The 12,612-nt window shown below is 40.4% G+C and overlaps 1 protein-coding gene across 2 annotated transcripts in view; it reads right to left on the reverse strand.

The window, feature by feature from the left end:
• Positions 1–12,612, reverse strand: part of wscd2 (WSC domain containing 2) — a 101,429-nt gene that overhangs the window by 8,931 nt on the left and 79,886 nt on the right. For both annotated transcript variants that reach the window (XM_017716699.2, XM_017716701.2), the window contains exons 7-9: positions 10,484–10,658; positions 4,534–4,698; positions 4,038–4,238 (exon numbers count right to left, since the gene is read on the reverse strand). In XM_017716699.2, coding sequence (XP_017572188.1) covers positions 4,038–4,238; positions 4,534–4,698; positions 10,484–10,658 — 541 coding nt within the window. The remainder of the gene's footprint in view (positions 1–4,037; positions 4,239–4,533; positions 4,699–10,483; positions 10,659–12,612) is intronic.

Here is a 12,612-nt window from a genome sequence, read left to right on the forward strand (position 1 = left end):
GCTAGTTGTAGTTGGTGTCTAGTTGTAGGCCCGGTCATTTGCCTTTTCAGCTCACCCGTCAGGTTTTCAATGGGGTTTAGATCAGGGAACTGAGATGGTTGTGGCAGAAGCTTGATTCATTGTTCAGTAAACCATTTTTGTGTTGATCTGTATATGTGTTTTTTTGGATCATTGTCCTGCTGAAAGATCCAGTGACGACCCATTTTTAGTTTCTTAGCAGAGGCAGACAGATTTTGATTTAAAGTGTGCTGGTATTTAATGGAGTCCATGATGCCGTTTAACCTAACGAGGCTCCCAAGGCCTTTGGAGACAAAACAGACCCTCCACTATACTTCACAGTGGGCATCAAGTTCTTTAAAGAGTTGTCATCCTTATTATTACACAGTTTCAGTCAAGGTACCATTTAGCAAACTCCAGGTGCTTACATTTGTGTTTAGATGACGAGAAAGGCTTTTTCCTTGCATTGCATGTTTTACAGCAGAACGGTCAAGCGTCAGACCTGTTGTTCAGCAGAACCCAATCATTTAGCAAATCAGTGTGTTCAGCTCTGTTCGATGAAGCCAGTTTGTAATGAGGTGATACAACGTGGACTCTGATACCGTTAGCGCACCTAGCTAGCGTTAGTTAGCTAAGCAAACGTTAGTGTTAGCAGCTAGCTGGCTAACTAGTAGGCTACAAGCACCACGAAGCAGGTTTAACATTAATTTCAGCTTTCTGTTCCTTCAACACCAGTCGCTCGACTTTGCTCCATCAGAATTGTCAGTGGAGATTTAGTTCGGCGTAATATAATCCGTTATCTTATTAACTGCCAAGCTGATGCTAACTTTTCAGCCCTGTAGTGGAAAAGAGGCTGGCCATATAAAGTTAACAGTTCAATTGCTTGTTAACACAAATAGCTAATCAGCCAATCACATGGCCGCAACTCAATGCATTTAGACATGTAGAGGCGGTCGAGACAACTTGCTGAAGTGCAGACCGAGAATCAGAACGGGGAAGAAAGGGGGTTTAATGGACTTTGAACGTGGCATGGCGGTTGGTGCCAGATGGGCTGGTCTGAGTATTTCAGAAACTGCTGATCTACTGGGATTTTCACGCACAACCATCTCTAGGGTTTACTGAGAATGGTCAGAAAAAGAGAGAATATCCAGTGAGCGGTCAGTTGTGTGGACGAAAATGCCTTGTTGATGTGAGAGGTCAGAGGAGAATGGGCAGACTGGTTCCAGATGATAGAAAGGCAACAGTAACTCAAATAACCAACCAGAATCTCTGAGGAACGTTTCCAACACCTTGTTGAAAGCGCCACGAGGAATTAAGGCAGTTCTGAAGGGGGTCCAAACTTTTACTAGCAAGGTGTACCTAATAAAGTGGCCAGTGAGTGTGTGTGTGTGTGTGTGTGTGTGTGTGTGTGTGTGTGTGTATATATATATATATATATATATATATATATATATATGAGAGCGAGAGAGAGAAAGAGATGTAAGATATATACATGTATACATGCAATATATAAGGTATGTTATGTACTGTTAGTACATACAACTGAACGTGGCCGGTGAGGTTTTGATGAGAGGTGTTGTTTCAATTCTGCACTTTTTGTTTGCATTCAGCACTTATCCTGTTTATCTCTTGCAGTCTGTGTTTTTTCCTCAGTTCCTCTTTTCTAACGTAGTTTGTCTACATTTGGCACATCTTCTTTCTAATGATTTTGAAAAGGCAAAAAAAAAACCAACATATTAAATAATAATGCATTTTTTTTGACTGACGTACCTGTGATTTGAGCACTCTGGAACATCTTAAGTTGCTTGGAAAACTCACATATCAAGATGTTTGGCAAGATGTTTCGTGGGTGATGCATATTTCTAAGTGGCAGCAGTTGTTGCTGCAGTCATGGTTTGATCGTTTTAGGCTAAAAGTCTGTCGTTTTTCTTTTTGTTCCATCCAAGAAGTTGGAATACAAATGAATATTTTGTTGATTTTCCAAGTGAGAATAAGCTAATGCATCTAATCTTTTTTTATTTTTTAATAAAAATCTCAAACAAGCCATAACGTTTGCACAACATGTTTCCCCAGTATGTTAAATTCATCAAATAAGACAATAATTGAACATCAAAGTGTGCAGAAGTGTGCTCAGGATGTGTTCATTAAAAAAACATCATGTGACCATGGGCGGCTAAACTTTTGCCTGCATCTATGTATATGCAAGCAGCAGAATGAACACATGGAAAGCATTAAGCATTAAAAAAAACTATTCTATGTAGGGAAAAAGACAAGTTCTCTTCATAAGCCCAACGAAGCGGCTAAAATGGAACGCCAAAAGGCAAAAGTGAACTCAATCACCAGACTTCAAAATAGAAAGGAGAAGCAAAAGCTAGGAAGTCCTTTATATTTACCAGACCTTACAAAGAATTCTGTTATTCTATGTTTCAGTTCATGCTATGAAGCAATAGTTCTGCAAAAATCATGTTTACTCACTCGAAATGCATGTTTTGTGTTTGAAGCTTGCTTATTTAGTACAGCGCTGCAGTTATCATGCTAATGTAACTAACAAATAATACCAGTAACTTATTACCATCCAAGCTGCAGAATCTAAAACACAAGCCTTGCTTGTGTGGTTCCTGACACTGTTATCCATGTCATACAGTGTCAGAAACCGCATAAGAAGGTCAAACTTGGCTACTTGACTGTATTTGGGATAAATGGGGAAACTGTGTACACCTCCCAATATGAGAACCATGGGAACACACTGTGATGACAGCTGCATTACATGTCATGTGATGTCGACCGTCATGACTGCAATTTATTTCTGTATTTTCTATATTTTTTTTTCTTTTTCTTGTATTCACATGATGTCTAATATGAAATCTAAACACTTTAATCATTGTGTAGCTATCATCATTTGACTTTTCCATCCAATATTTATGAGCTTTGTGAGAAACAAAACTTTTTTAGCTAACTTTTTAGTTTTAGTTATTATTAACTATTTCTTGGCTTGAGATGTTCAACTGAATATACAGACACACTATACACAGACACAAAAAGACAGAACCAGACAGTTAGAGTTAGAGATTAACTGTATGTGCTCATAGTTAACACACTTCCCTTATGTGGTATTGCCCATACAGCTGGCCCTAGCTGCTTGACATCACATGATTCAGCAATGGTCAAGAATCTAGTTCCTGAATCAAAGTCACTAATTTGGGCACATTTTGCCTTTGACCCAGACAACAAGGGGCACCCATGGGCAAGTATATATATGGCGAAGAAATGTGTCTAATCTAAGACCACATTTTTGAATTGCCCACTATCCAGCGTTTGCCGTTGTGGCATTCAATTCAGTTCCCCCTCAAATTCATGTTTCCCTTCACAAATCAAGCCCCCAGGTGCACACAGTCAAAAGGCTGAGACTATAAGTAACAAACGGCCATGATAATTTAACACTTCCTGAACCTTTCCGCTTTTAGTTTCAGTGTTGCTTGCCACTGATTTTTGTTATGGCTGTCAGTCGGGGGGGGGGTGGCAGATGGGGGCATGGGCACAGCTAACCTTCTAAACCGTGGCAAGAAAAAATCATCAACTTACCAGTTGCGGTCGTCTGGATTTTGTCTAAACTTTTCTCTACGGACATGGTAACATGTGGGGCAGTCGTGGGCTGGAGGTTAGGGAACCAGTCTTGTGACTGGAAGGTCCATGGTTCGATCCCCTGAGCTGAAAGTACATGACTGAAGTGCCAAGGCACCTAACCCCCAACTGTTCCCTGGGCGCTGGGAATAGGGCTTCCCACCGCTCTGGGCAAGTGTGCTTGTTGCCCTCTAGTGTGGGTGTCTCACTGCATGGATGGGTTAAATGCAGAGGTCAAATTCCTCCATATGCAAGCACAGTTGGCCAATGGTCCTGAACTGAATGAAGTACAAGATTTAACCCTAGGCCTCATTGCAGCTGTACTTACTCTCAAGAAAACATCCTATAGTAGGGTCCCAGCAACGTGGTTACTGATTTGTTTTAATTCCAGATCACTGATTATCATTTCGAACTCTCACCTTTCCCCTTCCAGTGTGCCTGGGAGGCGAAACCTATATGGCCTCCGTATTTGCGGTTGAATTCGGCCATGAGGGCCTTGTACGGGTTCCGGATTATGAGGATGCTGGAGTCAAAGGATTCAATCTCCTTTCTTCCGCTCTCGTGGGTCTTTATGCAGATGGTTCTTCCACTGCGCCAGTGGTCACGCTCCCCTTTAAAACCTGCAGAAACACAGATGGAACAATATTACGTGTATGATATAATGCTGAGATTTGACTGTCTGACAAATTATTTGTGTTATTTCCCATCTACTGAAGCCTAGGTTGAAAGGTCAAAGCCCAGATGTTGATGTTAATGTTATTTAACAATGCTCAATAACAATAACAATACAGTGATTTAATATTTTATGAATATTACTGAGAGAGCTCCAGGTTATGCAATATACAGAACTCCATTCACTCCACAAACACTGACTGTAAAAACTATACATACTGAAATGTTGCTGTGCACACCCACCCTTGTTATATAGTGACCCATCAAAGTAGTAGCTCCCTGTGTAGTATCCAGTGGCCAGCTCTATGAGGTGGCGAGCCCAAGTATTTCCAGCACCGGGGAAACTAGCTAGAGCCGTCAGCTGTTTAGAACGCGTGGGCAGGAAGCGCCGATCCATACATCGATTGTCTGAGGAAGAGAGATGCAAATTAAGAACTGCAGGATGTAGAACAGAAGAGGAAAAAGAGCATAAGAAAAAGAGAGGGAATAGAGGACTATCAGCATGTATATTATGTCCAAAAGTGTGTGGACCCCTGCTCATCCAATGTTTCTTCCAAAATCAAGGATATTAATGGGAATTTTGTGACTACCCGGCCCCACCTGCTACAGTAACCGCCTCTACTTTTCTCTGAAGTCTTTACACTAGACGTTGGACGATACATTGAGGTCCATAAATATTTGAACATTGACAAAGACTTCACCCTTAAGTTTGAGAGTATTTCTATGCATGGTACTCCAATTTGGAACTAACATTTTCATAAATTAAACTGTCATCTTTAATACTTGGTTGCAAATCTTTTGCAGTAAATGGCTGAGATCTGGAACGCAGGCATCACTAGATGCTCGGTTTCTTCCCTGTTCTGTCAGGCTGTCGCTACAGCTGTTCAGTTCCTGCTTGTTCTTGGGCCATTTTACCTTCAGTTTTGTATTCAGTAAGCGAACTACATGCTCAGCTGGAAATTAGAAATGCTACCAAAACACATAATGAAGATAAAAGACTGAGCTTCATCTGTCCAGAGAGCTTAGTTGCACTGTTCCACAGCCCAGTGTTGGGGAGCTTTATCCCCTCTAGCCAATGCTTGGCATTGAGCATAGTGACCAAAATGAAGAAGAACTCTGATTCTGTGCTTCATGGCTAAGAAGTTATGGCCCATTTGACCCAGAGTGCCCCACCCACCTACCCCAGACTGCTTGAAGTTGCTTTTCCCTCCCTGAGTAGTCATCAGCCTGTGTCAGCAGTCTACCAAAAAGCTTGCCTGTGCCCTATATAAGTGTTAAAGTGGAAGCAGTTGTAACACAAACAAAAAAAAACAAACCAAGCAAAAAAACAAAGAAATATAAAAATGCTTTGTGCTTGAAATAATAACAATAAAGAGAGGTCTGAGGTGGGTAAAGTGGAAAAGGACTTTAGTCACAATTGGTTTCCAAATTTGTGAAAGTTTTAGTCGTATAGTTTTTTTGTTAAAAAGAAATGAGAGGCAGGTCAACATCCTCTACCTACTGACAGCTATATATTTAATAAAGTGAGAAATATGATAATCTTGAAATCTTTCCCTTCAAAAAGTGTAGTACTGTTCACGACAAATAAACTAATGCAAATATACTCACCTGTCACTTTATTAGGTACAGCCTAATAAATCACATTGCCGCAACTCAATGCATTTAGGCATGTAGAGGTGGTCAAAACATCCTGCTAAAGTGCAGACCACGCATCAGAACGGGGAAGAAAGGTAATTTAAGTGACTTTGAACGTGGCGTGGTTGTTGGTGTCAGATGGGCTGGTCTGAGTGTTTCAGAAACTGCTGATCTACTGGGATTTTCACACACAACCATCTCTAGGGTTCACAGAGAACGGTCAGAAAAAGAGAAAATATCCAGTGAGCGGCAGTTGTGTGGACAAAAATGCCTTGTTGATGTGAGAGGTCAGAGGAGAATGGACAGACTGGTTCCAGATGATAGAAAGGCAACAGGAGCTCAAATCACCAACCAAAATCTCTGCGGAACGTTTCCAACACCTTGTTGAAAGTTTGCCACGAAGAATTAAGGCAGTTCTGAAGGCAAAAGGGGGTCCAGCCTTTATAAGATGTACCTTATAAAGTGGCCGGTGAGTGTATATCATCTTTATAGTGTAAATACCAAGAGTACCAACAGCGTTATATGACAGTCTATGACAACAAATTATTCCAAAATTCCTGAAGCTTCTATGCTGTCTGATTCCAAAACTGCTTGTTTTCATACAGTTCTGTGGTCTTTCTGCTGGTTTAGACACCCAATATACACCAACACAACACCAACCCCATTACAATCTGCGTAAGAAACTGCGTAAGACCAACCAAATTATTATCAAATTTTGTATTGGAATCCATTGATGCCTATGTGATGGTGTTACTGTGGTCAGCATTTCTGGTCCAATAATAGGGAAGTTTGCAGGATTTGGGGAACATCATGTGTTTGATGTTGTCATGCTTTTAAACAGGGAAGTGAAAGAGCTTAGAAAGAAACAGGCCTTCCCAAATTAAATATAATTTTATATGACTGGAAGCACATGAATGCTTTTAGTAAAATAAAACTGTAACAGTCAATATGCTGAGTGACTGATGTCATGCTATTACTATACAACTTAAAGTTTAAATGAAGCAAAATAAACAAATTCGGGAGTATCTTCTGTTTTAGCCGATGGTTAGCATGTTTATAACCATCAGCTAAAACATTTTGAACGCCACTCCACTCCTCACACGCTCAAATCTGCATGGAAGCATAAGACTTATGGGTGTTTTCACACTTGACCTGTTTTGGGGTTTCAAGTCTTTTGCTGCCTTTTTGTGAGAAAGTCAAATAAACTCAAACTATCTAAAACAATGTTTCTCCATACAGTTCTTTCATTTTGTGGTCCAAAAACAAAGTAGCCCCCACTTCCAAGCTTCCAAGTTTGGAATCACCATTAAAAAGTTTGGAAATCACTGTTTTGTATGGTATAAAACCAATTTTGTTGTATGTATATGTACAAAACTAAGTTCATGTTTTTTTTATTTTTAAATTTGTGATGGTCAGTGTTTATCTGAAAGGGAGGATAGCCGTCTGGGTGAAGTGCATGTTTAATCGTAGCCTCTCTCTCTTGTTCAGTTCTACGTATGTGCCTTTGTGCTGGTGTGTTGAATAAAGACCACTACTTGAAGCAAAATCATGGCCTTCCCTGTATTTCTTCTTCTGCTAATGTTAAAATATGTACAATGCTCATTGTACATATGATGCCTCCAACACATTCCAAAAAGTTGTGACTGGAGCATGTTTACCACTCTGTTACATAATTTTTCATAATAGTAGCATATCGCTGTTGTCGGAACAAAACCTCATATCTCCAAAATGGTAACTATACAGGAGAAGGAAAAAAAACCTACTGCATTTTTAATGCAAGTCAATGGAACCAAAATTTTTTCCAAGTCATTTTGGGCCATTTCTTTTAGCCCATACATCATGACGTTTACATATCATGTAAAGAGCAACCGGCTTTTTCAAATTATATCAAAAACTGGAAAATGATAAAAATGGAGATACAAGGTTTTGTTCCGAGAACAGTGATATACTAAGCAACGAAAGTACTGAAGAAGACAGTTGATCCAGTTTTGAAAGTGGAATTTTTTGCCATTCTTCATATGCAAGTCTTAAGCTGTGCAACCAAACAGAGCTGTTGTCATGTTTTGCAGTTCATAGCCTGTCACATGCACCCTCTTGTAACACATGCAGACTGTTTCTTGGAAAGCTAAAAAAAAGACTGTCTAGACTGTTTAAAAGGCAGCATATGTTGCTCCAAAATGTATAGATATCTTTCAGCATTAATGGTGCTTTCACAGACTTTTACCCACTAAAACACACCCATATCATGACAGACACTCACTTTTGAACTGTATGCTGGTAACAGTTGTGTTTGGCCTGGATTATTTTCATACAAATCTAAAAGGTTTGCTTGCCAGACCACGTTACGTCCGAGGACCTATTCTGTAATGTTATTTGAACTTGTAATAGATCTGGCATTGCCCCTTTCACTTTTTCTCTGTTTGACATATATCTTCCAGATTGATGTTCCAGATTTGGGGGTCGGCGTAGTGCAGGATATCGTTTCAATCGTGCCTCATGAGAGGTCCATGACATTGGTGCCAGGCTGATAAGTCCCAGAGCAGCAAGCAGTATCTGCCAGGGGTGTTTCAGGCTGGGAGCAGAAACATAACATCAGTGTCAGTTTGGGCTTTTGACCGTTTGTTAGATGATTAGCCTTGTTGTTAGTGTCAGGTGCGATCTTTTAGCTATGTTAATCTCTTGACCTTTTTACTACAGATTACCAAAAAGTTGCCACAATTTTGTAGATCTAGCTTAGCTGGTAAACTTTCAAGTAATCTTAACTAAGACTTAGGATCTGTAGGTGTGGGTGCCATTATTTTTGATCCTTTTTCTGCTGTTTACCTGCTAGGGATCTAGGGAAGGAGTTTGTATTTTATTTTTTATTAAGGAAGCTTCATGGGTTAGTCTTTTTGTTTCTTGTTTTGGCCTTAGCCCATCCTGACTCTAAATCCCCTGGCGACAGAATCTGTGGTTAATATGTTCATGTCAACTTCAAACAAGTTTAAGGTAAATACTTTGTGCAACTTTTTGGCCAGATAAACAGAAAATATAACTTTTTAGCTTCAATATGGCTTTTTGTGTTGCTCTTTATATTTTTACGTTGTAACCTCTTAAACCCTAGACTCTAGAGAGGGGTTAATGTCGGCCACGGTACAATACATGATCATCAGTCCATTTGAAAAAAGCTCAAGCTCAGAGAAGTCGGCAGTGTTTTTTGCATTGTTATGCACTGTAGAGGGTAAAACTCCTAGTCTTTCCAAACACTTGTCCAGAAACAGTCTAAAGAGTTACGCTATTTGCTGATGCACTTTTTGGCAAAGTGATGAGCCTCAACCCATCATTACTCATAAAGCACTAGGTCTTCTGTGGATGCTTCTTTTGTACCCAAGCTTAACTACAACATTGGATTCACGCAGCAGCGTCCCTATGAGGCCACGGCTATGTGAAAGAGAGTCTGCGGCTGTAAAACAATCAGTGAATAACAGAATTACAGACCTGAGCCACAACTCACATATCACAGTTGCATCATGTGTTTATTATTAAACACAGCGCTTATCACAGCAGTGTGCAAAACTGACAACTCACTACAACTGCAAACTAAACAGTGTCTGCGAAAGTGAAACTAACTCAAGAATAACGCAAATAACAATGATCATACATGCTTTTACAACAGTTAGTAAAGGATTCCCACAGAGCGGACCTGGAGTTAAACATGTTCCTCTCAACTTTTTATAATAAAAGAGCAAAATATCTGACTTCTACAGTACCACATGCTATTTGCTGTTCCATATGTGTGTAATCAAGCAGTTGGCTCATGAAACAACATGAAATGAAATGAAATTAAATGAAGATTGATGTGAGAATTATTTTCCTTCATATGATGACCGGGGGTAGGCAAATTTTTGCATACGACTGTATGAGTGGATAAGTTTAATCAGCTAACAATTAGTTAATGAATGCAGGGTGAACAACAAAAAAGGCTGAACATAGTTTCTAGCTTTTATCGCCGACGTCCAGTGAGAGCAGCAGTGGCTGCATGTTTCAGCTCTTGTTCTCGTACAGCTACATCATGACTTGTACTGAGGGTAACTGTTTGCTGCTGCTTGTTGGTTTGTCCATAGGTTTCCTGTAAGCACTGTCCAGTATAGACTCCCTGAGGTGGGTAATATGATGATATTTTCTCGTTACCGTGATAAATTCTGTCATCGTGACAAACAGTATTGTGGATACGATATGATACAACACAATACACTTTATTTCTCTGAAATTTGTCTTGTCATGGTGGTTCCATAACACCCACAACCACCACAAAAAAAAAAAACATTCACAGACGATCACACCTAACAACAAGCGACAATAATACGCATTATTTCATCACCGAAACCCATGATGCTCCCCACTACCTCTAAAAATGCAGAGTAGGGCCCAATCCCATTTCTTCTTTTTACCCCTACCCCTTGTTTTTGAGTGTCACCCTAGTAATGGTTGAAATCTTGCCCTATGAAATGGGACAAACCCTCAAACTATGATTACATTTTAGGGCATATGCCTTCAAAGAGCTAGACATGACCATTACCTTGCACTTGCGTCTGGTAGACCACAAAGTACTCGTCATTTCCACAGCTCTCAAAGTCCTCTCCAGCACAGCGATGGATGCACAGCTCCTCTTCCTCTGGCTCATGCAGTGTGAAAAGAATCGTTGGGAAGCCACAGTGGCATTTATCACCAGCCAGAGCCGCCAGAGAGAACTCCTACACAAAACCATGGAGATATTACACAATTACATCTACCAGTATTTGGTCATCACTGCCACTGCTATATGAGCTTGTTGGACTTCTCATCCCTTTCTTCTAGGAAGGCTTTCTATGAGATTCTGGAGTGCGTTTGTGAGAACTTGTGCCCATTCAGTCAAAAGACCGTTTTTGAGTCAGGCACTGATCTTGGACGATAAGGCCTGACTCGCAATTGGCATCCAAGTTCATCACAAAGGTGTTTTAATAAGGTTGAGGTAAGGGCCCAACTTTTGGCACAAAGTTGGAAGCATATAATTGTCTAAAATGTCATTGTATGTAGCATTAACACTGCCCTTTGCTGGAATGAAGTGGTGAAGCCCAAACCTTAAAAAAGCACCACACCATTATCCCTCCTCTACCAAACTGTACTGTTAGCACTACATATTCTGGTAAGTAACATTCTAAATCCAGATGCATCCATCAGGTGGCAGGAAACCAGTCATACTAATATCCTTAAATATCAGTAGATTAGAGTTTGATCCACTATTTATATTATATTTCATAGATAACAGCTACATACTTTAGGTAAAATTATACAAATTTTGGTGTGTTTAATATTAGTTGATGATCCACTCTGGTTGATTGATCTGATGATCTGGCTGAAAATAACTATTTTATAGGGTGGTAAATAAGCTTGGTGTAACATCTGTTCCCTCTTTGTCCTGGTCTTTCTGTTTTTGGCTTTTTCTTGGTTTCCCAGTGTTGTTTGTTTTGTATGTCTGCCATGTATGTCTCATTTTCTCTGTTTGTCTCTGTGTTTGTCTTGTCATGGCTCTACTAACCTCTGCCACTATGTTTTTGAACTCTCATTTAAATAAAAGCAACTCTCATTTGCATCCTGGCTCAATGCCTCCTACATTACACTTGCTCTAAAACTTCCTCTTTTCTCTCAAATGTGAAGTGGCTCATATCTGCTAACAAACCAGCCTTGTGACCAGAAGCTTCCGATCCCCTCAGCCGACAGTACATGACTGAAGGGCTCTTCAGCAAGACACCTAACCCCCAACTGCTCCCCGGGCACTGTGGCTAGGGCTGCCCACCACTCTGGGCAAGTGTGCTCACTGCCCCCTAGTGTGTGTGTTCATTAGTGTGCTTGTATGTGGGTGTTTCACTGCATGGATGAGTAAATGCAGAGGTTTAAATCCTCTGTGTGCAAACACAAACACTAGCTGTGCTCACAAATGTTTACATGCCGGTGTTTAGAGACAAGACGACTCGTCTGGAGATGTAGATATTACATGGTTTATGCTTCTTTGTTGGCACAGGTCAATACTGCAGGCATTTAAACTGCTTTGTTATCTTCTAAGAAAGCTCCTAACTGCTTCAGGCATTGATGCAAGAGTTCGATTATGGATAATATCTTCCAATGATGGACAAGTGACCCAGTGGCGATGAATAAAAGGCAGTAATTGTTGGGAAAGAGAACAATTGTCAGTTTCTTTCTGTTTACCAGCGGGAGCGAAAGAGACAGATTAGTTAAGAAGCTGCCTATTTGGTCTCTCTGCTGTGCAGTGTGATGCGAGCTTTACCTACCACACAGCGCTTCATCTTCTACTTATTTTAATTTACGTTAAGTTTAACTGGAGTGCACAAAACCGAAAATAAATGCTAAGATGCTTTGAGACTTCAGCTTCTCGCTCACTGCAATTACAGCCATGAAACAGAAAAAGGCAACAAATAATACTAAATATTATGTACACAATGTTTTATTGACATTTACTATTAAAACAGTGGGTCCTTATGGGGCCTTTAAAAGCTGTTAGGCGATGCTGACCCCTGCTCTCACTGCAGTGCTTTCTGTGCTCCTTTAGGGTCCTGGTGGTTAGTTGAATAACCAAAACTAAGAAGTCATGAGACCACAAGGCTTTCCAAATACAAACACTGACAACCACAGGGGGTGGTTGGGATAGTG

This window comes from Pygocentrus nattereri, chromosome 20, assembly GCF_015220715.1.
Source record: "Pygocentrus nattereri isolate fPygNat1 chromosome 20, fPygNat1.pri, whole genome shotgun sequence".
NCBI lineage: Eukaryota > Metazoa > Chordata > Actinopteri > Characiformes > Serrasalmidae > Pygocentrus > Pygocentrus nattereri.